This window comes from Sander vitreus, chromosome 2 (assembly GCF_031162955.1).
Source record: "Sander vitreus isolate 19-12246 chromosome 2, sanVit1, whole genome shotgun sequence".
NCBI classification, from domain to species: domain Eukaryota; kingdom Metazoa; phylum Chordata; class Actinopteri; order Perciformes; family Percidae; genus Sander; species Sander vitreus.
In genome coordinates, this window is record NC_135856.1 from 13,335,393 (window position 1) to 13,362,987 (window position 27,595).

The window sequence follows — 27,595 nt, forward strand, 5'->3', positions numbered from 1 at the left end:
GGTTCATAGTAGCCTCTACAGTGACAAGCATTAGTTTGTTTGTATCGATTTATTTTCATTAACCTACTATGGAAGCATCTATAGGAAGAGAGGTCGTTCTGATGTGGGAAAACTATTCTGATCGCTCCTGATAAGGTATGCTATGTATGCATGGTCGCTTTGGATAAAAGCGTCAGCCGGCGTCATCCGTTCCCTCTGAACGAATTTTCTCTAAATGTGGAGAGGTTGTGAGCAGAAAAAGAAAGCGGCTCAGTCCAGAAAGTGTGGAAAAAATAAAGTTCCTTAACAAAAATCTTTGAGTGTTCCCTATCCCACACATGGGCGTAAATCTGATCTAACAGTAGGGGGCGGGGGGGACAATAAACATAAAATTTCTGAAGAGCAATTTTTGAAGAGGACACAAATAATACAGCCACAATTATACTCGTAGAGGACATGTGTTCACAGATGAAAGCCTTTATACCATCATTAGTGTAGCATGGAGACTGTACCATTATCCTTCTTTTCAGCGTTTCTCTTGATTCAGTTAAAAAGATGACTAATTTGAACGAAATATTCTTCTTTAAAATCATGTATTTATTTTTAAGTTGTTTATAATCAAGCCACAAAAATACCTTAAAACATAATGACTTATTTTGAAAAAGTGTCCCCATATAAAAGAAATACAGTGCTTTTGTACACTTGTTAAATTAGCTGATCATAATGTAAATTAGTGAGCCACTGGTAAAGCTCATCTGCTCACCCTGACAGCCACACACCTCCAAAAATATGAACTGAGCTCAACACACTTACCTGAGACTCTACACCTGTCTGTCCCTGGTCTCCCTGTTCCTCAGGTCTTTCTGTCTCCTTTGCCTGTGACATAGTGACGTTAGTATTTCCATAAGCACCCATTCTTATAAAGATGTTACCAAATTGTCTTGATATGAGGACTTAATGTACTTACTTGGCGTTTTGGTGTAAGCCTACTGAAAAAGGATCTTATGTCTGTTTTTCTTTTCTCTGTCATTTTTAACAACAACACAAATCTTTAACGTCAGATGTCTAAATATGAGTTAGGTTCATAGGTTCACCACACAGTCATATTATAATTATAACATTATCTTGCGTCCTCCACATAAATATTAGGTTTCTTCTGGGACAGAGGATATATATTTAACTGATCAGCCACTTAACTTCATATTGAGCAAAACACAACTGTAGATCTTCAATATTAACCCTAATATCAGTTCACACACATAACGTTAGACTTATCGCCGTGGTAACGTTAGTTGTAGTGGGTGCATTTCTATCCAACAAGCTATAAGCTAGGTAACGTTACATTATATTAAACTAACATAACAAACTTTTTGTCATGACTAATTCGTTAATTACTCAGCATCATTTCTATTTGAGAAAAGAACAACTTAATCCGATGTTTAATGTGAATAAAATAGCCTTGAACCGCCTACTTACTACATTCCTGTCACTACCAAGGGGGTAAGCTTCTCCTCAGACAGCGAACCTGCTATGGCGCCAGTTTGATGCTAATAAACCATCACCTCCCGTTAGCATTCCATTGACTGCCATTCATTTTGGCGCCACTTTGACAGCGAATAACTTTACATCTGAAGCGTTTAAAGACTCTATTTGTCCATTGTTTATTTCTAAAGAAACACAACAATGTATAAAAGGCTCCATTACCTTGTACCTCACGTTATGGCTCCGTAGCAGACGTTTTTGTAAAAATAGGCTAACGAGTGTGTCATAACCACGCGACTTACTGTCGCATAGTAGAGGAATTACCGTATAGTACAGGAGAAGTGCGCAGGCAGTTTCGCCTCACATTAGCTGTTTAACTGTAATTACTGACGTTAACTAGCATTTTAGTTAGCAATAATTAGCCTGTGTCTATGTTACCTCCTTACATATACCTACGCTCTCCGTCTCTGCAATTTTCGGAATGATTGAGATTTCTCTTGGCACAGCTACCAAAAGACTTACAACTTTCAGACACGTTGCTCACGGCACATTTACATCGTCTCTCTCAGTTGGAGGCTGCGCAGTAACGCTAGCCATCACCGGAAAAGTGCTTCTAATGGCCTTCACTGGTCTCCGTCCAGAGCAACAGGATCTGTTGGTCCATTGTATATATGTCAATGGTCACTACCGATGTGACTGTGAGTCTAGCGCAGATCCTACAGCATGCAGTGGACCAAACCACTGTGAGGCAAGGGAGGGGGGACTCAAAATGTTTCTAAACTTAAAAAGCATTTTTGGGGGTTTGTATTGTTTTTCTGCTTACACAGATATTTTAAGTATACATCATTACGTTATTTACAATACACAGCATTGTTTTAATGATATTTCTAAGGGGGGACAACCCTTAGATGGGGGGGGGGGTCCTGAACCACCCGACCCCCCTGGGATTTACGCCCTTGCAGGTGTGTTGTCAGAGTCAAGCAGTGATTGGCTGTGCAATGGTGTTATTCACAAAAACACACATGACTGGACGAGTTTATTAATGGCAGAGAGGAACCCTCAGTGACAGTAAGTATCCAGTGAATGAGATGCAGTTTTCACCCTCAATCTAAACAAGACTATACTTTCAGGAATTAATTCTATAGTTCTTGACTTGAGAAATGTGTTTGTAAAGTGTTTGGTCTCGCTCACCACGATGATGAGTTGTGATATTCCTTTCTGAGTGTGAAGCTGACAGAGAGTAATGATTTATTTCATATGTTCTCTGTCGTTGATGATTGTTCTTCACTTTTTCATGGAGCATTGAGGAAGGAAATATGATCAGAGTGGTAGTAGCACATCTGTGGAAAACTATTATGAGTGAATGTAACAAAAAATTGTGTCAAGCTTTCTGTTTAACATGGTTTTTGCTGGTCTTGAAATATTTGGCTTGTCGGTGGTGGACAAGGTTATTCGAGAGGGATGTACCAACCTCAAGGATCAGCACCTACTTTCCTGACTCTGTAATGTGAACATTTCTTTTGTAAAAATGGAAATGGAGTTTAGCCATAATTCATTTTTATTTGTAACATGCTTTTCCTACTGTGACATGTCAGAAAGGTGCATTGTTTGAAAGCCCATCTCTACACATCCATGTTACACTCACACAGCTGTTTTCACTTGACTAATCAGACTGTGTGGCCATTACAGGCTGGGCTTGATTGGCATGTATTCATTTAAGTTTTTTCCACTTTACTCAGGTGTGGAGGTTGAAACAGTGGCTAAAGTCTGAATGCAGCAGATTCAACCATCCTTTGGTCTGTGAATGAAGAGCTCGGTCGTTCAACTCGAGAAATGTTAAGAACCAGTTTTAATGCAAATAAATGACTGGAGCATTTATTGTAGAAAATAAGTAGGCTGAAACAGAATTATTGAGACAAACAGTGACTGATAATCTAATTCAATCTACATATTGGTCTTCTTAAAAATCTAAATAGATTTTCTCACCTCACAGTCATCTGAAGCACGTAACGATTAGCTTCTGTACCTCTAGACCCTGAGTGACAATCACTCTGCAGTGAATGAGATGCCGTTTTCACTCCCAGTCAAACTAAGACTATACTTTCAGGGATCATTTCTATAGTTTCTGACTTGAGAAATGTGTTTCTAAAGTGTTTGGTCTCGCTAACCATGATAATGAGTCATATTTCTTTCTGAGCGTGAAGCTGACAGAGAGTAATGATTTTCTTCATATGCTCTCTGTCATTGATGACTGTTCTTTGCTTCTTCATGAAGCATTGAGGAAGGGAATATGATCAGAATAGTAGTAGCACATATATGGAAAACTAATATGAGTGAATGAAACAGAAAATTATGTCAAGCTTTCTGTTTAACATGGTTTTTGCCAGTCTTAAAATATTTGGCTTGTCGGTGGTGGACAAGGTTACTCGAGAGGGACGTACCAACCTCAGGGATCAGCACCTACTTTCCTGACTCTGTAATGTCTTATTTCTTTTATAAAAATGGAAATGGAGTTCAGCCATAATTCATTTTTATTTGTAACATGCTTTTCCTACTGTGACATGTTAAAAAGGTGCATTGTTTGAAAGTCCATCTCTACTAGTGATGGGCAAATGAAGCTTTGCTGAAGCACTGAAACACTTAGAAGAATTGTTTAGAAAATGGATTCATTACGAGAAGCTTCAGTAACAGCGACCTCGCCTGGTGAAGTGCCAAGGCTGCATCTAAATTATCCTGGCAAGATAGTGGACAGGAGGCTTTTAGACTAGTGACACACACACACACACACACACACACACACACACACACACACACACACACACACACAGTGCAGATGTATATTAAGAATGGGATATCATTCTTTTGACAAATAAAGATTGATGAATTTGTGTATTGTGTTATTGGGTATTGGGGAGAATGTGCTTGGGAAAATATGGCACGTTGGGTGTGCTTGTTTAACTATGGCCAGGGGGTATGTGGGATCAAGAGCGTAAATCCCAGGGGGGTCAGTGGGGGTCAGGACCCCCCCCCCCCATCTAAGGGTTGTCCCCCCCTAGAAATATCATTAAAACAATGCTGTGTATTGTAAATAACGTAATGATGTATACTTAAAATATCTGTGTAAGCAGAAAAACAATACAAACCCCCAAAAATGCTTTTTAAGTTTAGAAAGCATTTTGAGTCCCCCCTCCCTTCCCTCACAGTGGTTTGGTCCACTGCATGCTGTAGGATCTGCGCTAGACTCACAGTCACATCGGTAGTGACAGGAATGTAGTAAGTAGGCGGTTCAATGCTATTTTATTCACATTAAACATCGGATTAAGTTTTTCTTTTCTCAAATAGAAATGATGCTGATTAATTAATAAATTAGTCATGACAAAAAAGTTCGCTGTGTTAGTTTAATATAATGTAACGTTACCTAGCTTATAGCTTGTTGGATAGAAATGCACCCACTACAACTAGTGTTACCACGGCGATAAGTCTAACGTTATGTGTGTGAACTGATATTAGGGTTAATATTGAAGATCTACAGTTGTGTTTTGCTCAATATAAAGTTAAGTGGCTGATCAGTTAAATATATATCCTCTGTCCCAGAAGAAACCTAATATTTATGTGGAGGACGCAAGATAATGTTATAATTATAATATGACTGTGTGGTGAACCTATGAAACTAACTCATATTTAGACATCTGACGTTAAGGATTTGTGTTGTTAAAAAATGACAGAGAAAAGAAAAACAGACATAAGATCCTTTTTCAGTAGGCTTACACCAAAACGCCAAGTAAGTACATTAAGTCCTCATATCAAGACAATTTGGTAACATCTTTATAAGAATGGGTGCTTATGGAAATACTAACGTCACTATGTCACAGGCAAAGGAGACAGAAAGACCTGAGGAACAGGGAGACCAGGGACAGACAGGTGTAGAGTCTCAGGTGAGTGTGTTGAGCTCAGTTCATATTTTTGGAGGTGTGTGGCTGTCAGGGTGAGCAGATGAGCTTTACTAGTAGCTCACTAATTTACATGATGATCAGCTAATTTAACAAGTGTACAAAAGCATTGTATTTCTTTTATATGGGGACACTTTTTCAAAATAAGACATGTTTTAAGGTATTTTTGTGGCTTGATTATAAACAACTTAAAATAAATACTTGATTAATGATTTTAAAGAAGAATATTTCGTTCAACTTTGTCAGCTTTTTTATTGAATCAAGAGAAACGCTGAAAAGAAGGATAATGGTACAGTCTCCAAGCTACACTAATGATGGTATAAAGGCTTTCATCTGTGAACACATGTCCTCTACGAGTATAATTGTGGCTGTATTATTTGTGTCCTCTTCAAAAATTGCTCTTCAGAAATTTTATGTTTATTGTCCCCCCCTACTGTTAGATCAGATTTACGCCAATGCACACCTGTGATACAGAGATAAACACTGAGATAGAGGAAAAAAGAAAGAAAGTGGATTTTGTTCAAAGATTACAAATACTAAAATACGCCATAGGAACCATCATCAATAACAGAACAAATTAACTGAATCATTATTCAATGTCTGCTTCCCTCTCAGACAGCAGTATTAACACTCATTGTGGTCAGCAGATAATATATTTTTTTTTATAATAATTTTTTTACAATAAAAGCTGCATTAATTTATACTAAAATATTTACCATATATTTCTGCAAACCCAGTGATCACATTCAAATCTTCATAGTTACAAAATAAAGCCAAGAGCAGTCATCAGTCGCAGTGAATATTTGGTATAAACTGAATTATTCTTCACTGTCTGCTTCAACTCAGAAAGAAATATAATCAAATTATCATTGTGGTAAACAGTTGATAGATTTCAGATACCTTCAAGTAACCATGGCCACCCCTACAACAACTATTTTTTCATTTCTTAAACCCTTGCTTTTTTTAAAAAGTTGCTGCACTTAGAGTGAGTACAATGTCAACTTTGAACGACAATAACATGGCGTCATACTAGACCAAAGTAGAAAGTTAAAGTAGATTTCATACTATTGGTAATCTACAACCCTGCTGCTACCACTCTGATCATATTCCCCTCATCAATGCTCCATTATCACAGATCACATACATCATCTGTAATATATCTGCCTGTTTTCACACTCTTTGACCAACAGGTAGTATTGTGATCAAATGAGGCCTCAATAAATTAATACTTTTATCTAGAAACTTAGTGGAAAGCATCCATGCTTGCACTTAGCTCAGGTTTAAGTTACTTTAAACATACCAACAACCACTCTGATCATATTCTTTTCCTCAATGCTCCATGAAAAAGCAAAGAACAGTCATCAATGACAGAGAACATATGAAATAAATCATTACTCTCTGTCAGCTTCACGCTCAGAAAAGAATATCATTACTCTTCATCATGGTTTGTGAGACCAAACACTTTAGAAACACATTTCTCAAGTCAGAAACTATAGAAATGATCCCTGAAAGTATAGTCTTAGTGTGACTGAGGGTGAAAATGGAATCTCATTCACTGCAGAGTGATTGTCACTCAGGGTCTAGAGGTACAGAAGCTAATCGTTACGCGCTTCAGATGACTCAGAGGAGAGAAAATCTATTTAGCTTTTTAAGAAGACCAATATGTAGATTGAATTAGATTATCAGTCACTGTTTGTCTCAATAATTCTGTTTCAGCCTACTTATTTTCTACAATAAATGCTCCAGTCATTTATTTGCATTAAAACTGGTTCTTAACATTTCTCGAGTTGAACGACCGAGCTCTTCATTCACAGACCAAAGGATGGTTGAATCTGCTGCATTCAGACTTTAGCCACTGTTTCAACCTCCACACCTGAGTAAAGTGGAAAAAACTTAAATGAATACATGCCAATCAAGCCCAGCCTGTAATGGCCACACAGTCTGATTAGTCAAGTGAAAACAGCTGTGTGAGTGTAACATGGATGTGTAGAGATGGGCTTTCAAACAATGCACCTTTTTGACATGTCACAGTAGGAAAAGCATGTTACAAATAAAAATGAATTATGGCTGAACTCCATTTCCATTTTTACAAAAGAAATAAGACATTACAGAGTCAGAAAAGTAGGTGCTGATCCTGGAGGTTGGTACGTCCCTCTCGAGTAACCTTGTCCACCACCGACAAATCAAATATTTCAAGACTGGCAAAAACCACGTTTAACAGAAAGCTTGACACAATTTTTTGTTACATTGACTCATGTTAGTTTTCCACATATGTGCTACTACCACTCTGATCATATTCTCTTCCTCAATGCTCCATGAAGAAGCAAAGAACAATCATCAACGACAGAGAACATATGAAGTAAATCATTACTCTCTGTCAGCTTCACGCTCAGAAAGGAATATCACAACTCATCATCGTGGTGAGCGAGACCAAACACTTTAGAAATACATTTCTCAAAGTCAGAAACTATAGAAATGACCCCTGAAAGTAGAGTCTTGTTTAGATTGAGGGTGAAAACTGCATCTCATTCACTGGATACTTACTGTCACTGAGGGTTCCTCTCTGCCATTAATAAACTCGTCCAGTCATGTGTGTTTTTGTGAATAACAGCATTGCACAGCCAATCACTGCTTGACTCTGACAGCACACCTGTGATACAGAGATAAACACTGAGATAGAGGAAACACTTGTATGAAAGTAAGAAAGTGAGAAAAAAGAAAGAAAGTGGATTTTGTTCAAAGATTACAAATACTAAAATACGCCATAGGAACCATAATCAATAACAGAACAAATGAACTGAATCATTATTCAATGTCTGCTTCCCTCTCAGACAGCAGTATTAACACTCATGTCCAGTGATGGGAACAGCGTTACTTTTTTTCAGTTACAAGTAATCTAATTGATTACTCTTCCCATCTGAAGAAAATGCAGAAATGATTTAGAAACAGCAGCTACATATTGAAAATACTTTTTTTTTGTTTACCATCGCTTTGGCGCCCCCCCCATGGTGCTGCGCCCCTATGCGCCGCATATAGTGCATACCCACTTTTTGCACCACTGACTGTTGGTAATCTACAACCCTGCTGCTACCACTCTGATCATCTTGCCCTCATTAATGCTCCATTACCACAGATCATCTGTAATATGTCTGCCTGTTTTACACTCTTTGACCAACAGAGAGTATTGTGATCAAATGAAACCTCAATAAATGAAAACACGTGAAAAAAATGTACTGCAAAGCTTCAATGCTTGGGCTTAGTTCAGGTTTGTTTTACTTTAAACATACCAACAACCACTCTGATCATATTCTCTTCCTCAATGCTCCATGAACAAGCAAAGAACGGTCATCAATGACAGAGAGCATATGAAAGCAAATCATTACTCTCTGTCAGCTTCACGCTCAGAAAAGAACATCACAACTCATCATCGTGGTGAGCGAGACCAAACACTTTAGAAACACATTTCTCAAGTCAGAAACTATAGAAATGATCCCTGAAAGTATAGTCTTAGTTTGACTGAGAGTGAAAACGGCATCTCATTCACTGCAGAGTGATTGTCACTCAGGGTCTAGAGGTACAGAAGCTAATCGTTACGTGCTTCAGATGACTGTGAGGTGAGAAAATCTATTTAGCTTTTTAAGAAGACCAATATGTAGATTGAATTAGATTATCAGTCACTGTTTGTCTCAATAATTCTGTTTCAGCCTACTTATTTTCTACAATAAATGCTCCAGTCATTTATTTGCATTAAAACTGGTTCTTAACATTTCTCGAGTTGAACGACCGAGCTCTTCATTCACAGACCAAAGGATGGTTGAATCTGCTGCATTCAGACTTTAGCCACTGTTTCAACCTCCACACCTGAGTAAAGTGGAAAAAACTTAAATGAATACATGCCAATCAAGCCCAGCCTGTAATGGCCACACAGTCTGATTAGTCAAGTGAAAACAGCTGTGTGAGTGTAACATGGATGTGTAGAGATGGGCTTTCAAACAATGCACCTTTTTGACATGTCACAGTAGGAAAAGCATGTTACAAATAAAAATGAATTATGGCTGAACTCCACTTCCATTTTTACAAAAGAAATAAGACATTACAGAGTCAGTAAAGTAGGTGCTGATCCTTGAGGTTCGTACATCCCTCGTGAGTAACCTTGTCCACCACCGACAAACCAAATATTTCAAGACCGGCAAAAACCACGTTAAACAGAAAGCTTGACACAATTTCTTGTTACATTCACTCATATTAGTTTTCCAGAGTGATGGGACCTTTGACACCGAGGCACTGAAGCTTTTATCACTCCCGCAAAGCACACTGGTTCGAAGCAGTGTTGGAGCTTGTATCAAATTGAAATAAGCACGTGACTGATGACGTCCGAAGCTTCGAACGTCACTGAAACTCCAGAAGGGTTGGCTGGATTCATGGATTCATGTCGCTGCGTGCTTACCAACGGCCCGTTAGAATTCACTGGAACATCGTGGGGTTTATGAGTGTGGCTTGCAATTTATTTGATTAGCCTTTTAATGGAAATTAGCCTACTGACATACACCTGTACATAATTCTACGTAGCGGTAGAAGATGGAATTGTTTCTGCAGTTTATTGAATCCATATTTAGCCTAATTAAACATACTTACATTCAAATCCTGATCACAGTAATTTATATTATTATATTATGTTATATTCAAACATAGGCTTTATATTTTAATTCAGTCATGTCATGTTCATGTCATTTAATTCAAGTTCAGTCATGTCATGCCATATTCATGTGTCCATTTTGTCTCTCCTATGTTCACGTTGTAGTTTCATTTGGCTGTCGAGTTCATAGCCGCTGTCTGCTGACTGACCACCAGATGTCACTGTGTTTTCAATGCTTTGGATCATTTTGCAATACAATCAGGAAGAAGCTTCAGAGGTTTCACAAGGCTTTGTTCACCCATCACTAGCAAAAACCACATTAAAGAAAAAAGAAAGCTTGACAATTTTTTGTTACGTTCACTTATATTAGTTTACCACATATGTGCTACTACCACTCTGATCATATTCTTTTCCTCAACACTCCATGAAAAAGCAAAGAACAATCATCAACAACAGAGAGCACATGAAGTAAATCATTACTCTCTGTCAGCTTCACGCTCAGAAAAGAACATCACAACTCATCATCGTGGTGAGCGAGACCAAACACTTTAGAAACACATTTCTCAAGTCAGAAACTATAGAAATGATCCCTGAAAGTATAGTCTTAGTTTGACTGGGAGTGAAAACGGCATCTCATTCACTGCAGAGTGATTGTCACTCAGGGTCTAGAGGTACAGAAGCTAATCGTTACGTGCTTCAGATGACTGTGAGGTGAGAAAATCTATTTAGCTTTTTAAGAAGACCAATATGTAGATTGAATTAGATTATCAGTCACTGTTTGTCTCAATAATTCTGTTTCAGCCTACTTATTTTCTACAATAAATGCTCCAGTCATTTATTTGCATTAAAACTGGTTCTTAACATTTCTCGAGTTGAACGACCGAGCTCTTCATTCACAGACCAAAGGATGGTTGAATCTGCTGCATTCAGACTTTAGCCACTGTTTCAACCTCCACACCTGAGTAAAGTGGAAAAAACTTAAATGAATACATGCCAATCAAGCCCAGCCTGTAATGGCCACACAGTCTGATTAGTCAAGTGAAAACAGCTGTGTGAGTGTAACATGGATGTGTAGAGATGGGCTTTCAAACAATGCACCTTTTTAACATGTCACAGTAGGAAAACCATGTTACAAATAAAAATGAATTATGGCTGAACTCCATTTCCATTTTTACAAAAGAAATAAGACATTACAGAGTCAGAAAAGTAGGTGCTGATCCTGGAGGTTGGTACGTCCCTCTCGAGTAACCTTGTCCACCACCGACAAGCCAAATATTTTAAGACCGGCAAAAACCACATTTAACAAAAAGCTTGACACAAATTTTTGTTACATTCACTCATATTACTGTTCCTTGTATTTGTGTTTCTCCCACTCTGGTCATAATCCTTTCTTCAATGCTTCATGAAGAAGCAAAGAACAATCATCAACAACAGAGAGCACATGAAGTAAATCATTACTCTCTGTCAGCTTCACGCTCAGAAAGAAACATCATGACTCATCATCATGGTGAGCAAGACCAAACACTTTAGAAACACATTTCTCAAGTCAGAAACTATAGAAATGATCCCTGAAAGTATAGTCTTGTTTAGATTGAGGGTGAAAACTGCATCTCATTCACTGGATACTTACTGTCACTGAGGGTTCCTCTCTGCCATTAATAAACTCGTCCAGTCATGTGTGTTATTAACACTCATCATTGTGGTCAGCAGATAATATTTTTTTTTATAATAATATTTTTTTACAATAAAAGCTGCATTAATTTATACTAAAATATTTACCATATATTTCTGCAAACCCAGTGATCACATTCAAATCTTCATAGTTACAAAATAAAGCCAAGAGCAGTCATCAGTCGCAGTGAATATTTGGTATAAACTGAATTATTCTTCACTGTCTGCTTCAACTCAGAAAGAAATATAATCAAATTACCATTGTGGTAAACAGTTGATAGATTTCAGATACCTTCAAGTAACCATGGCGACCCCTACAACAACTATTTTTTCATTTCTTAAACCCTTGCTTTTTTTTAAAAGTTGCTGCACTTAGAGTGAGTACAATGTCAACTTTAAACGACAATAACATGGCGTCATACTAGACCAAAGTAGAAAGTGAAAGTAGATTTCATACTATTGGTAATCTACAACCCTGCTGCTACCACTCTGATCATATTCCCCTCATCAATGCTCCATTATCACAGATCACATATATTATCTCTAATATATCTGCCTGTTTAACACCCTTTAACCAACAGGTGGTATTGTGATCAAATGAGGCCTCTATAATTAATACTTCCGTCTAGAAAATTATTGGAAAGCTTCAATGCTTCCAATTAGTTCAGATACAGCTTACTTTAAACACACCTACAACCACTCTGATCATATTCACTTCCTCAATGCTCCATGAAGAAGCAAAGAACGGTCATCAAAGACAGAGAGCATATGAAGCAAATCATTACTCTCTGTCAGCTTCATGTTCAGAAAAGAACATCATGACTCAACATTGTGGTGAGCGAGACCAAACACTTTAGAAACACATTTCTCAAGTAAGAAACTATAGAAATGATCCCTGAAAGTATAGTCTTAACGAATGTCGGGGTGAAAAAAAGAGGCCATTTAGAGAACGGTTGTTCTCACTCATGGTTCCTCCCTGCCATCAACAAGCTCCTCCACTTGCTGCGTCTCGTCCAGTCATGTGTCATTTATGTAAATGAGCCAGCATAGTACAGCCAATCACTGCATGACTCTTACAACACAGCTGTTATGCAGGGAGTGCACATACGAGGTAGAGAGGCAGTACTGGGGTCAATAAAACGCTTGTATTAAGTAAGTCAGCGAGTAAGTAAATTAATAAGTAGAAAAAGTAATTAAGTTAGTAAAAAAAGTTACTAGTAATTTTGTCAAAGTTCTAAATACTGGCAACACAAAAGGCTAATTTCTCTCACTGACTGAAAGAAGTCAGACAGGCTGCATTACATGTAAAGTCCCAGTTTACATTAAAGACAGTGTAAAATAAAAATGAGGATATTTATTGTAATTACATAACATGTCATACATGAAAGGGAACTAAATGGAGAACGCAGGTCCTGGTGCTGGTATTTTAACACAGATTATGACTATCACTCTGATCATACTTCCTTCATCATTGCTCCATAACAAATTGAAGAATGATCATCAATGACAGAGAACATCCGAAGTGAATCATTACGCTCTGCCAACTTCACACTCAGAAAAGAACATCAAAACTGATCATCCTGAGCAGCAAGACCAAACCTTTTGATACCACATTTATCAAGTCAACAACTACAAAAGGTTATCGCTGAAAATATAGTCTCAGTGACGCTGCATGTGAAAACAGGAAGTCATTCACATGACGATCATTCTCACTCATGGTTCCTCCTTGCCTTTGCACATGACCAAAACAACTATTTATGTATATTTATTTATATTTCTCTCCGTTAATCATCGGCGTCGGTACAGCATCAACAGAGGTCACCATTGTTGTTTTTGTGTGTGACGTCAAAAACTGTAACTGGGAGTACAACGATCTGGTACTAGTTCACGGGTAGTAAGTTACGGCTTTGACTGCCATTTCAGGGCACTTTCACAAGTAGAAAGTTGTGAAAACACGAGTTACAGGTTGCCTGGAACGCAGCATAAGTATAACCGTAACAAACCCATGTCAATAAAACTTAAGTCTAAACTGTTAAACTGTTAATTTAATGTTAACTAGTGAGCTGAACTGAACGTTAAGACGTGTTTCAGTTTAGTGAGTGGGACTACTACAGTCGGAGCTCCGGTCAAGCTCGGTGAACTCATCTTTAGAACAAATCTTTTTAGTGAACTGATCCTAGTGATGAAGTACACTGTAGAGAACAACTTTCCCCATCACTACTAATTTATCTCACTGACTGGAAGAGATCAGCCAGGCTGTAAAGGACTAGTTTACAACTGACCCTTCGCCCCACGCCCAAAAACCGACACAGGCCAATCGTGGTTTAGCAACCGTAACTAGGCGCGGGAGGCCTGTCAAGCTTTCGAGAGGGAAACATGCCTAAGCGTTGTGCATATGGATTGTGCAAATGTGATACCCGGTATCCTAAAAATTTGGACGGGGAGGTGGAATTTTTTCCCTTCCCGAAACCGAAAACCCAAGTGGAGAAATGCCGGGCGTGTGGGAGGCCCCATGCACAACTAAATGTCGACAGGATTAACTAAAACACCTACGTTTGCTCCAACGTAAGAACACGCTAATGTTAGCTAGCTAGCTAACAGCATTGCTTGGAAATAATGACGGTTCTTTGTTCATAATGCATACATTGGAACGTAAAATAAGATGATTAAAGGCAAGACGGAGGCTCACTGACATACTTTGAAATATATTTCAGCATTTTGTTAATCGACGGCCTACCCCTGAGTACCCCAATCCGATCGCGGCTCTCCCGGTGTCAGTTCTAAGGAGGGAACATCGGGGCTTGCTGGAGATCTCCAAGAAAAAAGATTGGTATGTAAACTTAATCAGTTCATTAACAGTAGTCACTTATGTGCTGTCATACCTGTTTGCTACCGTATAGACTTTATTTGGGCAGCGAGATTTATTACAGAACACAGTATGCTCTCATGCTTTATACAAAGTGCATTTTATTTGTTTCTGGTAAGAAACCAATACAGGATAAAAAAAACAATGATTTCATGAAGACAACTAAATTGTTACAGACAATTGTTAAACTGATTCTTTACTGAATCCTGTGTGACAGGAAGCCAGCACCTCAAACTCAGCAGGAAGCCAGCACCTCAAGTTTCACCGACACCGACACATTTCACAGTACAACACAACAGAGCGACTCTACCTATGGTAAGTTTAAACTGCTATTTGTATCTGTTTTTAGTTACTGGTTGCAACTGGGAAGGAAGTAATCAAAGAAAAACAAATCTAATTTGTCTTTCATTTCGCCCCACTTTTCTTTCTTTTCTTCTGCGCACATTACAAAGAAGTCACACCAAGGCATGCCTGTGAGTCCCAGCTGCCCTATTATTTGGTAGTAATACGCGTGGGTCTCCTTTAGCTTGTAACCACCATCTGCCTGTCTTTGGTGATAGGGACAGGGTCTTGGCAGCTGTTCTTTGCTGGACATTTTATTTCCAAAAGGCCAAAGCTTGTACCATCTACGACCTTCCTGTCTGGGGATGTGCCAAGGTGTGGAGCATGGGGGTTCACTACAAAGCCGCAAGGGTATACCAGATTACCTGTTATATTTGAGTACTGCTGCGCTGCCACAGGTTCTAGCTCTACCCCTCTCCTCATTGCTGTGGTCTGCATTTTTGATGTGCCCTTGATACTCACAGCCAAGGTGTCGAAGTCGGCTCTCCTAGAGCATATTGTCTTGAACACACTTGACGTTAGTCGAGGAGCCCGGGCAAGATGCCAGGTGTGATTTGTATCTTGTCGTCTGGTCTCTCTTTCTAAAGCTAAAGACTTGGATGGTGTGATTGTCAATTTTCTGTAACCACATGTTTTTTTTCATACAGCACTGCACAGAAATTTAACGGCTGTGTTGGCAGAGGGAAATCCGGGAAGTCGTTTGACGGCTGGTTCGCAGATGATGGTCCTGCAGAGTCAAGGAGAGGAAGCTGTAAAACAGAAGAAAATAACATAAATTAGTAACATTCCATGTTTCCTTTCTCTTTTTTGTCATTTACAGAAGAACATGATATAGGCGACCATGGAGAGGAACTGAGAACTCTGCAGGACGCATTAGCCAATCACAAGCAGGACATCATGAATCTGAAGCTCCAACTCGAGGCAAAGGATGGCCAACTCCATCATCTTCAAAAGGAGCTTCAGTTTGCACACACCTCAGATGCTTTAAACCCAGAGATCTTAAACCAAAGCCATGTGCCTGACTAGTTCCACTACGGCACAGGGTTTTCTTATGAGCAATTTAACAGCTTGTGTGAATTTTTTAACATTCCAACTGACCCAAGTGCACCACAAACACACATTCCTCTGTCAATCAAACGTGTCAATAATTCAATCAAACAACTTTCACTGCGTACTCACCTTAATGAAATTAAGACAACATTTGGACCACAAAGACCTAGTCTTCAGATTTAACATCTGTTTACAGAGTGTCAGCACACAGATCAACTCCTGGGTGGACTATATGTATGATAGTCCTGGCAAATTGTCTATTTGGACACACAGGGATGTTATTTCTGAGAACATGCCAGCTAAATTTAAGGAAGAATTGCCAAATACTTTTGCCATCTTAAACTGCACTGAACTTAAGATTCAGAGACCAAGCTCACTAGTGTTGCAGAGTCAGACTTACTCCACCTACAAGTCTACTAACACCCTCAAGTCTCTATCGGCCTGTGATCCACGAGGTGCAGTCTGCCCTCTTCACCAGAGCAATTTCTGATAAACAGATTTCCAATGAGTGCAACATCCTTGACATTTTGAAGGGGTACATTCAGTGTGGCTATCTCAACGTAGGAGATGGCTTGATGGTTGATAAAGGCTTTCCAATAGAGAAGGAAGTTGAGGAGATTGGTTTGCAACTTAACATTCCACCTTTTGCAAGAGCAAACAGACAGATGCCACATGCAGATGTTGAAATGACCAAAAGAATAGCCAAGCACAGGGTTCATGTTGAGAGAGCTATTGCAAAGATGAAGTTTAAAATTGTGTCAGGCCAAATCCAGATTTCCCGGCTTGTGAACATAAATCAAATACGGTATGTAGTCAGCATGCTGTCTAACTTCCAGCCACATATCATCAAAGATTAAGGTTGTCTGTGTGTAGAAGAACTGAGTGGTCAAGAAAGATCACGCTGACGTGGTGCACTGCCCTGTACATATAAGTTGAGTAAATTTCATATAAAGTACACAATAAAGAATATCTACTTTAATACTGCCTCATCTCATTCATTTACCTGATGGCTCAAACCACTTCCTAGTGGGTATCTCTCTCCTCCTACAGTTATGTCAACAGGGGGGTCTGTTTACCAAGTAGCTGATGGGTGCTCCTGTCTGCCTTTTTAATAAAGCAATGTTCTCCTCTGTAACTGAGAAGGTCCTGAAAAAGAAAATACCCTACCAATACAAAGCTAGGAGTTTTATATGACAAAACTTTGCTGTGCTTGGAAACCTGCCTCTCTAATGTTATGGTTTGTATATTAGGCCTATAGTATTGTTTATTTTAATTAGGCTATTGATTGAATTGACATTATTGTTTATTATTTCTATTCTCCTTAATGTAGTCTTACCAACATTTAAAAACTGTTCACTGTTCATTTTTACTATTGTATTTTTTTCGTTTGTAGCCTGTGTCACTTTGGACAAAAGTGTCTGCCAAATCCCATAACTATAACCATAACCATAATTTTCAACTTACCTGATTCCTGCATGCTGACAGTCGATTGGTCGCCGCATGCGGTTTTCATTGGCTTTCATTGTTACCCCTTGGCTTGTGCCACTGCTGTGGTAGACTCGTGCAGGAGGACTTTGTTTGTGTTGTTGATGATGATGTATGGCTCAGCTCAGCATCTCTGGCTCTTGCCAGGTCCAAGCGTTGATTAGACCCACGACGTGTGAGCAGTAGCTTGTCGCGCTAAAAAAATATAAGCAGTAGAATGCTATCATTGCAAAGTGGTCAGGCTAATGTTTTGTGTTTAAGACTTATGGCTAAGCTGTTTGATTTATAATGATTAGACTATTTCACTTACCATGCTGTGCGTTAACATAGCTGTTCCTCAATGTGTGTTTTTCCCATTTGAATGGTCAGCGTATGAGGCGGCTGCTGCTTGCGCTGGGACCTATGGGCTTTAGCATAACATTATTCGCTAATCAGTTGCATATTATGTCGTGGATATATCCCTCGAATGCATACTGCAGTCGCTTGTCAGGCGAAGCAAGAGTAACTAAGGAGGGCGGAGCTTAGCGAAGGGTCAATTAAGCATAGGTGTGATTGGCAAAGGACAAAAAAAGCAGGAAGATATACGCCGCGACCATAAAATTGTCATCACTACATAGTTCAAGTATAAGTTACTTTAAACATATCAATAGCCACTCTGATCATATTCTCCTCCTCAATGCTCCATAAAGAAGCAAAGAACGGTCATCAAAGACAAATAGCATATGAAATGAATCATTACTCTCTGTCAGCTTCACGCTCAGAAAAGAATATCATTACTCTTCATCATGGTTTGTGAGACCAAACACTTTAGAAACACATTTCTCAAGTAAGAAACTATAGAAATGATCCCTGAAAGTATAGTCTTAAGGAATGAAAAAAAGAGGCCATTTAGAGAACGGTTGTTCTCACTCATGGTTCCTCCCTGCCATCAACAAGCTCCTCCACTTGCTGAGTCTCGTCCAGTCATGTGTCATCACTGCATGACTCTTACAACACAGCTGTTAGGGTTAGAGAAAGTACTTAGGTAAAAAAAACGCTTGTATAAAAGGTCTTTAGTAAGTAATAAGTAAGTAAGTCAGCGAGTAAGTTAGTAAGTGGTAAAAAGTAATCAAGTTAGTAAAAAAAGTTACACTGACAAATTTTGTCAAAGTTCTAAATAATGGCAACAGAAAAGGCTAATTTCTCTCACTGACTGAAAGAAGTCAGACAGGCTGCATTACATGTAAAGTCCCAGTTTACATTAAAGACAGTGTAAAATAAAAATGAGGATATTTATTGTAATTACATAACATGTCATACATGAAAGGGAACTAAATGGAGAACACAGGTCCTGGTGCAGGTAATAAACGCACACAATTAAAAATATGACAGTAGAGATATAAAAAATATATATACATATACATTTAAAAGGCTGTAAGGTCTGTAACTAAGTGGCCAAGTGGGCACAAAGTGCAGCATTGCCCTGAGTAATAATTCTGAGTAATAACTAAATTCATAGTTAGCAGCAGTTGGTACGAAGACTGCAGACTGCAGAGTGACTATTGCTGAACGCAAAAGGAGTTAGGTCTGGCTGTATTTTAGCTGTAAAGACAGCAGCGACGCTGTGTGTGGAAAGACAGTGAAATACAGTGGTGACACTACAAACCTCGCTAAACATCTGAGGTTAAGTGATAAGAGTGAATATGATGATATAATGAAGCGGCGGTCTGAGGAGGAGGTCCAGGGCGAGAGGACGCAAGGTGCTAGGGCAAGACAAACTTCAATCAGTGAGTCATTTGGCAGCAGCGGCAAAAGTTATCCAGGTACAGGGAGATGGCGCGATAGTCGCGTTATCACTGACTGTGGGAAAGTTATTCACGTCTGTTCCCCGGAATCCCAGCATTCTTACAACAAGCTAACAGAAAGCAGTTTGTTCAAATAGAAAATACATAGTGAAATAATAAAAAAGTCTGAATAATAGTGAAACATGAAGTTTGGAGCCTATTTTTATTTTATTTTTTTTGTAAACATGAATGTTTTGTGAAAACAATTTGAGTTACCGGTTTTCAAGGGTGCCTGATTTACATGTGTTGTAAAGAACAGCAAAAAGTGAATATGGAATATTTTGTGACAAGGTTAAGAGTCAACATTTTTTTATTTGTGTGTAATTTTCAACCTGTTTTACTGTACAAGTCTCTGAGATTTTCTTTATAATTAAATAATATGAGAGTATTTTATTGTCTTGTCATTATGCAGCTATAATGTGGAATTGGTAAGCCTACAGCCTACTTTTTTACTTTACTTTAAACTAGTTGTCGCATCACACTACAAATAAAATACGTAGTACGAAGTATTGGTATCGGTAACGGTAATACCAGCCTGGGTATTACTTGGTATCGGATCGAATAGGAGTTAAGTGGTAACGCACATCACTAGTTGATAGCAGTAAAAGTAATAATGTAGCGCATGGTTTGATAATTATCCATTAAAAGAACTATGACTCTGTTGAAGTTATAACTACATGTTATTTTTTAACACAGAATATGACCACCACTCTGACCATATTCCTCTCCTCAATGCTCCACAAAGAAGCAAAGAACGATCATCAATGACAGAGAACGTATGAAATAAATCATTAATCTCTGTCAGCTTCACGCTCAGAAAGGAATATCACGACTCATCATCGTGGGTAGCGAGACCAAACACTTTAGAAACACATTTCTCAAGTCAAGAACTATAGAAATGATCCCTGAAAGTATAGTCTTACCAATTCAACGGCTGAAAAAAGCAAGTCATTCACAGGACGATCATTCTCACTCATGGTTCGTCCTTGCCGTCACACAGGACCAAAACGACCGGCTATTGAGTAAACAAAGTATAACCGTAACAAAACCACGTCAATAAAACTTAAGTCTAAACTGTTAATAAAGCTGTTGATTTAATGGTAAAGTCCAATTCAATACAACCCACAATGCTTTGCGAATTGAGTCACAGACGTCCGTGCATTTTCTGTATTTGTCGATTTATTAAAGAAATGTACGAGGTAAAAACTTTACAACTGACCGGCCTGTTTGGACAATTAACAACATGTCAACATAGACGAGGATTAAAATATTAAAAGTAGTGAAGTTTGGGTTTACACGAGATAGTCTTCAAGCAAAACGGTGCGTTGTTTGTAATGTTCCTGACAGAAACCTGGCAAAGAAATAGAGTTCCGCTTACAACCGCTACGCCAGATCCACTTCCTTTTAAGGGTTTTCAGATGCGTCAATTTATAAAATGTAAATGTTGACAACAAGCAAAATAAAAACGGGTCTACAACAGCTAAAAGCGACATTATGTCGAAAACCGTGCATAACCTGCATTCATTTTTACCGTAACATACCGCTCCTGCTTTTTTCCTGTTTAACCAGCAGTTGCTTTCCTGCGGCATATGAGGGCAGCATTTCATTAGGTAACGTAATAACTTCATCGACGAAAGCTCAGATTTACCAAGAATTGTTAGAAACATTGGGAAATAACATAGACTGCATAAGGAAAATACACTATCACCAGGATGGACAGGACATTATTAAGTTGTAAAGGTTAGGACAACTAACAACACATTTCGAACTTTCTAGAAAAGCTGATTATTTACTTACACGTTAGTTAGCGTTACCACGGGTCTTACGTTAAATACAGAGGCCAGGTGAGATTACGTTAATTTCTTTCGCTTCTGTAGTTCGATAAACTACAGATACAATTAAGCAAACACAAATAAAATGGAAAGAACGCAACAGTAACGTTTGTAAACGGCTGACAGCCCCCCCTTTTATAGTAATGTCTGTACCATAGACTGTTAATATTAATAGTGGTCTGGTCTGTATGCATTAACAGCTAACGTTAGCCAATTTAATTAGCTAGCATTTTCACCCTCAGTGCTAAATGCCCACAACATCCTCTATGTGTCAACTAACCTTTTCTTGACGCCTCATTAGTGGCATTGTGACATCCAACTTACCGATGTAGTTCGCAGCCGTGAAAAATTTTAAAATTAAAAAATGGTTGCGTTTCGTTGCGCAAGCTCAGTGAATACCACGGATTTCGCATGTATTCTTAAAATAGTTTATTCATGCATGAACATTAATCCACCAGGTCCACTGAGGTGACAAACACATTAATTATTGCAACATGATGAATCATTTACATTATGAGGAATAACATTCCATTTTCTTCATGTCTAGAGTTCCTTAATTTCGATATATTCAAAATATATTCCATATTTCACACCAAGACATTCAAAAATCATATTAAATGATTTCTAATAGAAAAGATTGGGTGATAATCACAGATAGTACGCCTACATGTAATGCAATCAATGCACATGCTTTTCTGTTACTGTTAAAAGCTCCATAGTGCTAAAAAAATTTTTTCGGATGACAAAGGGAATGGAAAGAAGGCACCTATGTGGACATCTATGTCATATATAGACATATATTGTCATACATAGACTAAGACACAAAACAGGTTCAAGACATGTCAAATATTGAAATTACAATACAATTACTAGATTACAAAATCCCATCCAATGTCAAATCCAGGTCAAATAAATCGGTGCTGTAGTTATATTAGGATAATATAGCATCCTTACTGTAGCAATACTGTTTATATACTCTCTTAGTGCAAAGCATCACATCACCTGGCTAGATGAGATCAAACAAAATGTAAGTAAAAAAAGACAGATAATTATAAAGAGGTGAAGACAATACATATTAACAACATGTTCATTCATTCCCACAATTTCAGTCTTCTGCTATATATTAACTAACATTACTGTTATTCATTGTACATGGATAATCATTATCAAACAATTTTTAGTTTTTTAAATACTGTTGTGCTCTTTAAGTTGTTACAGGTTGTAGTGCAGCAGTTCAGCTAACCTTACCTAAAATGCATATATCTATCTATATATATATAGTTTTAATTAGTAATGGAAAATGTCGTTCATTAAGTGAAAATATAATTTGGTTGGTAGAACTTTAAACATGCTGTAACTTGCTTAGTTATATACTATTGTTATACAATGTTTTTTATAGCTTTTAAAAAAGGTAGATTTATCCAAAATAGAAATAATCATTAGTTGCAGTTCTACTGACTGTTGAGGAGGTGCCATGCTTGGAGATTAAAGTCATAGTCTAATCTTCGTTATATACACTGTAAATCGTAATTTACTTTGGCATCAGATCAAGACAATGAGAAAACAGGAACCAGAACAGGAGATATGTTGCTCATTATCATCATACAGTGATACAGAGTGTCAGTCAGCTGTGTGCAGGCATGCTTGTAGTTATTGTAGTTGCTTTGGAAGTTGAATGGAGATCTGCCCTTAAAAACACAATGTTAACCCACGCCACTGGCTATAAAAGTCAGAGCTCAAGTTTTACTTTATTCCATCATCACACTTTTTCCTTCATGTTTTTTTCTGCCTTCTTTCTCCCTCCTCCTCTACGGCTTCTCTGTGTACCTCTTCCAGAGCTGGTGCACTTGTCTTCTGGCCCCAGAGCAAACACAGGCGGAGAAGGAGGTGTGGTGTCGGCCCTTCACCTGGTAAATACAGAGCAAAGGGAGGCACAGTCATGCTGGTAGCCAGAAGTCAGTTCTTTTAACTGTGAGTTATACTACAGCTACAGTGATAAGAAAATATTCCAGTCACAAGGAGATAGACATTCAGGGGTGTATATTTCTATCTCATCCTATTTGATGGCCTAAAAGTGCTGAAGTGATGGGAAAAGGTTTTCAAAAGCTCAACAATACTTTGCATCATATTGAGCTGTCCAGACATTATGGGTTCTCCAAAATGAAGACATTGAGGAACCCACTGTTGCAACTCTGTACACATAGTGGCACACCTTGAAAATGTGCCAGTTTACAGGAAGTACAAGTAATGTTTACCGTGAATGTACAATATGATGAACAAATCCAGACATGGCATGTATTTCTTAAGGAAGTGTAGATAATTATTGAGACATTTAGCTAGCGAAGTAAAAAAGCCATTTAGCATGTAACAGGTGATTTTACTGTTATGAAGTGGTTACCACCTGACCTAACTCAAATGTGTGCATGCTTTAATGCAGTAGGACCAGGCACTGAGTCAAGATTAAGGTTTCCTGGGTGGGTGAGAGATATTAGTGAAGTTTATAGTCATATTGGTAATATTGCTATTGATACAAGTCATATCCAGGTCAAATGGTTGAAAGTCAAAGAGGAAAAGTGAGGAGTTTTATTGTGTCTGATACTGTTATTAATTCCTGATATGTGATTAAAATATGTTGTCAAAAAATGACAGCTCAAGATATGAAATATAAAAAATAAAATGATGAAAACAATGAACATCATGAACTTAATCCAACGTTCTGTTGTTAGTGGTACTTATCTGCCTGCCAGCTCCCTCTTCAGACAGGATTTAAAAGACGTGGCACGCTCCAGAGATTTATAGCCCTGAGAGGTCAGTGGATAGACATCATGGCAGAGAAAAAGAGGAAAGGAAAAAGAAGGGAAATCACAGGGAGAGGAGGAAGGGAAGAAATAAAGAGAGAGAGAGAGAGAGAGAGGGGGGGGGGGGTGTCATTACAGAGAGGTTGGAATGATGGGAGCACAGATGAGTGTGGCAGAAAGAGAGGAGATTAAGGATGCAAGCAAAGCAAAGAGAGAGAGAGAGGGGGATAAAGAGAGAACACTGTTATTAAGCCAATGACTGTGAGTCAGAGATAGCATCCAAAGAAGCCCATAAGGTCATACACATGTACGGTGTAAGGGATCACTGATGTGCAATGTTAGTGATGTTTGTGGCATATTAGGCAAACTGTAAGCTTGTAACAACTTGACATCTCATGTACAGTACGTGTTTCACTTCTGTTGTAAATGAGGCTCTGGACGGTAGTATGATACACAATGCACCACTAGAGGGGAGTGTCCCTCCGTGGGAACAACACTATAAAGTCGCTCAAGGTGATTTCCAGTTCAGTTGGAGTTTTTCATCATTTCAAGGAAATTCATTGATGTTGTTACCAGCTTCTTCCTGGAAGCTGTCAACCTACATGGCCAAGATTTAACCCTCAGAAAAAACACACAACCATGTCAACATTACTGTAAGATGTCTTTGAATCCCTGTTTAATTGAAATGTTGCGTCTTTTATCAGCCATATGTTTAATGAACGCTCATAATCTTAATGTATTGTACGGATTATTATTCTATGCAGTTTAATATTTGCAGATGCCAGTGTACATGTTACCTATGGTATTTTCAAATTCCTTTTTTCTTGTGGCCACATTATTCATTTCCTGTAATTACTTGAGTTCGTTTGCAAAGGCAGAAGGGCGATAATAGCCTTTGTTGTTTTAAAAACCCTTTTACAATGAATGGAAACAACCTTTTCAACAGCAGGCGGTCCAGTTTTTATAGAGACTATTCTTCAACGGGAACACCTGGGTTCGCACCAACAAAGCCCCTTTTTACAAAAACAACTGTAAGATTGCTGCATTCATGCTGTGGTTGCCCCTGTTCAAATGATTCACTCCTGTCCAAATACTGTTTGGAAAAGACTCTTTTCCAAACAGTATTTCCAAAGTTGTTATTTGTTTCCTCCTGTGTTTCAATTTTCAAGCCCTTCTGTTCCAAACAAATTCCTCCGAATAAAATACGCCACTGTCTGCTGTAACAGGAGTGCTCACTGCATGTACTATTGTGACCTATCAGTTAATATCAGTTTAAGTGTACGCTATATTTTCAATATCTTCACCGTTTTACCCTTTCCTTTTCACTCCACCCGCACTATATCCCTCTGAAGTTCTTGTTCTATAGCCTTTACTCTGGCTTACAAAAGGTATCCTCTTGTCTCCACAGTGATCAACAATCACAGTTTTTTTATTTTTTGTATTTGTTGTCTCTTCCATAACCCGCTGAAAGTCTGACCCAAACCGCTGATCTGCGGCATCTATGGTAATACAATGTGTTGTACAGTTGCGCTTCTGGGTAGGGATATGGAAGTTTTACAGTTAAGAAAATGTAGTGTCGATCACTGTTGCCTGTTCCTGGGGAGCTATCACGGAATTGAGGGTGGAAGTGGTCTGGGTGCAATACAGGGGTCTGTTTATTGGACTACCTCAACCTCACATTGGACAATGAATGGACACGCAGCAGTGTTTTGGTTGTCTCCTGGAAAGACTGCTTAACATGTCGTGCATGGTCTAATTTTTCCTGTCATGGACTGTCTATTCTATTGTATTTTATTTTCCGGCGGGGATCAAAAAAATCTCACTCGTCTTCATGTCCTTCTTGCTGTAACTGGCTGTCATTTTATCTCCTCTTAGTCTCTTTAAAGTGGAGTCGTGTTATTTGAACCACAGATCATTTTAAGTCAAACAGTTTAAAGCCTGAGAGCACTTTTTCTCAACGAGCAACACTCTTTTGTTCCTCACCCTGCCTCCTCTGTGCAGCCGATCCTTCATTATTCCAATGAACTCCTTGTAGGAGAGCTGGTCATCATGATCCACGTCAAAGATCTTGAAGATGGTGTGTACAAGGTGACGTGTCAGCTTCAGCCCAGTGGCCACATACACCGCTCGTGCAAACTCATCTGGAAGGAGAGAGAGTAAACTGATAATTCTGATCATTTCGGCCACTTTTTGTACACCAAGCTAGAAGGAAAGACACACCACCTGTGTGTGTTAGCAGAGACCTTGGTGGCTGTAGCCACAGCTGCCACTGCTCTCTCCCTACCTTGTCCAATGGAGCGGGAAGCAAAATTGTACATCTGCATGGCAATGGCAAAGTCCTCGAGGTTGTTGAGAAACTGGAAGAATGATCTGAACTCATCAAAAGTGATTCCCTGAAATACCAGAAAAAAACATGTGAACCAGCCCGGAAAATGACTTCAGGGAGAAGTATTTCTGGAGAAAAAAAAAAGAAGCTTAAAAAATGAGAGTAATGAGTGTTTCAGCACAGACTGCCATCCAAAGGGACCTTGACAGACGTGCATACAACATTCAATGAGGCACGTTCACTCTGTTGTCTGAAACATTACTTAACCAAAATAAAAGAAAACAGCTGACCATAACTCACACTATCAACCAATAACAGAGATTTCATGAAATAGTCCTATTAATGACATAAAAGGTCATTAATGACAGGATTGTGTGTGCATGATATGGACATTTCCAAACCTTCTTGCAGTGTTTCATAACCCTAAAGTAGTTGCATACATTACAGTAATAATGCTGAAGCCATTCAACAAGTAGCTGTAACCGCCCCATGCTCTTTGCTGCGAAACCAGATCAAATTTATGGTGGCTAGATTAATAACAAACGGTACGGTATACATTAAAAGAACTCTGTTAATTGAAACAAATAAGGAAATGCAGTCCTTTCAGGTTTACATTAAAAGATGCAGATTAAAATACACAGATAAATAGAAGAATACACTAGGTAGCTGTGTATCTTCCCTTATATGGAGAAACAAAGAAGTAACTAAATAGCAGGATAGACTGACAGATTGTAATTGCAGGCTGTGTATTGTACGAAGCAGAGACCAACCTCCTGCTTCTTCCACAGCATGGAAAGGAAAGAGGGAGGGACAGAAATAGAGTTGGGTTGCATAAGAACTACATGTAAATGTAAAGATAGATAGATAGATAGATAGATAGATAGATAGATAGATAGATAGATAGATAGATAGATAGATAGATAGATAATAGATAGGTAGATAGATAGTCATTCATATGTATGTGTGTGGTCAAGTGAGGCAGTGGAGCGCTGAAGTGTGGAGAGCCACAACAGCCTCAGGCATAGACAGTGGTGGGAAATTACGGCCGCTCTAGATGGCTGGAAGGCGGGAGCACCCATACAGCAGGGAGAAGAAATTCGACAGATAGTACTTAGTACTAAGAATGGTAAAAAGAAAGGTATCTGGTATTATCTTAAGAAATACTGGTCAAAACTGTGTAAACATTTGCAGCACCACCATTTAATAATTTATACTTTTCTATTGATCCACAGTAGGGAAAATACAATTTGACACTTCTATACATGCACAAATGGAGAGACGTCAGAGTGAGGGGGCTGCAACTGCTGGACAGGCACCCTGAGCAGTTAGAGGGAGGGGGTGTTCAGTGCCTTGCT

At 38.7% G+C, this 27,595-nt stretch overlaps 2 protein-coding genes, 1 long non-coding RNA gene and 11 other non-coding genes across 22 annotated transcripts in view; 3 read left to right on the forward strand and 11 right to left on the reverse strand.

Moving 5' to 3' along the window:
* Nucleotides 1-2,575: 2,575 nt before the first annotated feature.
* LOC144511961 (small nucleolar RNA U3) lies at nt 2,576-2,791 on the forward strand. The gene has a single exon (XR_013500933.1). It is a non-coding gene; the product is annotated as a small nucleolar RNA U3 (small nucleolar RNA).
* Nucleotides 2,792-3,552: 761 nt separating this feature from the next.
* LOC144537789 (small nucleolar RNA U3) lies at nt 3,553-3,765 on the forward strand. The gene has a single exon (XR_013503895.1). It is a non-coding gene; the product is annotated as a small nucleolar RNA U3 (small nucleolar RNA).
* A 2,951-nt stretch (nt 3,766-6,716) lies between these two features.
* Nucleotides 6,717-6,932, reverse strand: LOC144512108 (small nucleolar RNA U3). The gene has a single exon (XR_013500967.1). It is a non-coding gene; the product is annotated as a small nucleolar RNA U3 (small nucleolar RNA).
* A 760-nt stretch (nt 6,933-7,692) lies between these two features.
* LOC144537784 (small nucleolar RNA U3) lies at nt 7,693-7,909 on the reverse strand. Its single transcript, XR_013503893.1, has one exon. It is a non-coding gene; the product is annotated as a small nucleolar RNA U3 (small nucleolar RNA).
* A 794-nt stretch (nt 7,910-8,703) lies between these two features.
* Nucleotides 8,704-8,920, reverse strand: LOC144512097 (small nucleolar RNA U3). The gene has a single exon (XR_013500965.1). It is a non-coding gene; the product is annotated as a small nucleolar RNA U3 (small nucleolar RNA).
* A 1,517-nt stretch (nt 8,921-10,437) lies between these two features.
* Nucleotides 10,438-10,653, reverse strand: LOC144537780 (small nucleolar RNA U3). Its single transcript, XR_013503892.1, has one exon. It is a non-coding gene; the product is annotated as a small nucleolar RNA U3 (small nucleolar RNA).
* Nucleotides 10,654-11,415: 762 nt separating this feature from the next.
* Nucleotides 11,416-11,631, reverse strand: LOC144537793 (small nucleolar RNA U3). The gene has a single exon (XR_013503897.1). It is a non-coding gene; the product is annotated as a small nucleolar RNA U3 (small nucleolar RNA).
* Nucleotides 11,632-12,413: 782 nt separating this feature from the next.
* On the reverse strand, nt 12,414-12,629 carry LOC144537796 (small nucleolar RNA U3). Its single transcript, XR_013503898.1, has one exon. It is a non-coding gene; the product is annotated as a small nucleolar RNA U3 (small nucleolar RNA).
* Nucleotides 12,630-13,162: 533 nt separating this feature from the next.
* Nucleotides 13,163-13,379, reverse strand: LOC144511972 (small nucleolar RNA U3). Its single transcript, XR_013500936.1, has one exon. It is a non-coding gene; the product is annotated as a small nucleolar RNA U3 (small nucleolar RNA).
* A 715-nt stretch (nt 13,380-14,094) lies between these two features.
* Nucleotides 14,095-16,955, forward strand: LOC144536033 (uncharacterized). Its single transcript, XM_078278921.1, is given in 5 exon segments — nt 14,095-14,283; nt 14,433-14,512; nt 14,514-14,552; nt 14,802-14,899; nt 15,747-16,955. Coding segments are annotated over 5 exon segments (612 nt in total). The 3' UTR covers nt 15,953-16,955.
* On the reverse strand, nt 14,893-20,518 carry LOC144536042 (uncharacterized). Of its 2 annotated transcripts, XR_013503722.1 has the most exons (4): nt 20,208-20,518; nt 17,772-17,868; nt 17,441-17,656; nt 14,893-15,675 (listed from the first exon to the last, which is right to left on the reverse strand). It is a non-coding gene; the product is annotated as an uncharacterized LOC144536042 (long non-coding RNA). The 2 variants fall into 2 exon arrangements; XR_013503721.1 differs by lacking the exon at nt 20,208-20,518 and having other exon boundaries at nt 17,772-18,228.
* LOC144537775 (small nucleolar RNA U3) lies at nt 18,111-18,326 on the reverse strand. The gene has a single exon (XR_013503891.1). It is a non-coding gene; the product is annotated as a small nucleolar RNA U3 (small nucleolar RNA).
* LOC144512042 (small nucleolar RNA U3) lies at nt 19,990-20,205 on the reverse strand. The gene has a single exon (XR_013500952.1). It is a non-coding gene; the product is annotated as a small nucleolar RNA U3 (small nucleolar RNA).
* Nucleotides 20,519-21,530: 1,012 nt separating the features above from the next.
* micu3a (mitochondrial calcium uptake 3a) overlaps nt 21,531-27,595 on the reverse strand; it is a 30,940-nt gene continuing 24,875 nt past the window's right edge. For 4 of the 8 annotated variants that reach the window (XM_078278991.1, XM_078278971.1, XM_078278946.1 and 1 more), the window contains 3 exons: nt 26,199-26,307; nt 25,898-26,055; nt 21,531-23,023 (listed from right to left, as the gene is read on the reverse strand). In XM_078278991.1, coding sequence (XP_078135117.1) covers nt 22,925-23,023; nt 25,898-26,055; nt 26,199-26,307 — 366 coding nt within the window. In that variant the 3' untranslated portion in view covers nt 21,531-22,924. Of the gene's footprint in view, nt 23,027-23,848; nt 23,918-25,897; nt 26,056-26,198; nt 26,308-27,595 lie in introns of those variants that run through there. The other 4 variants (XM_078278981.1, XM_078278962.1, XM_078279009.1 and 1 more) reach the window with 2 other exon arrangements.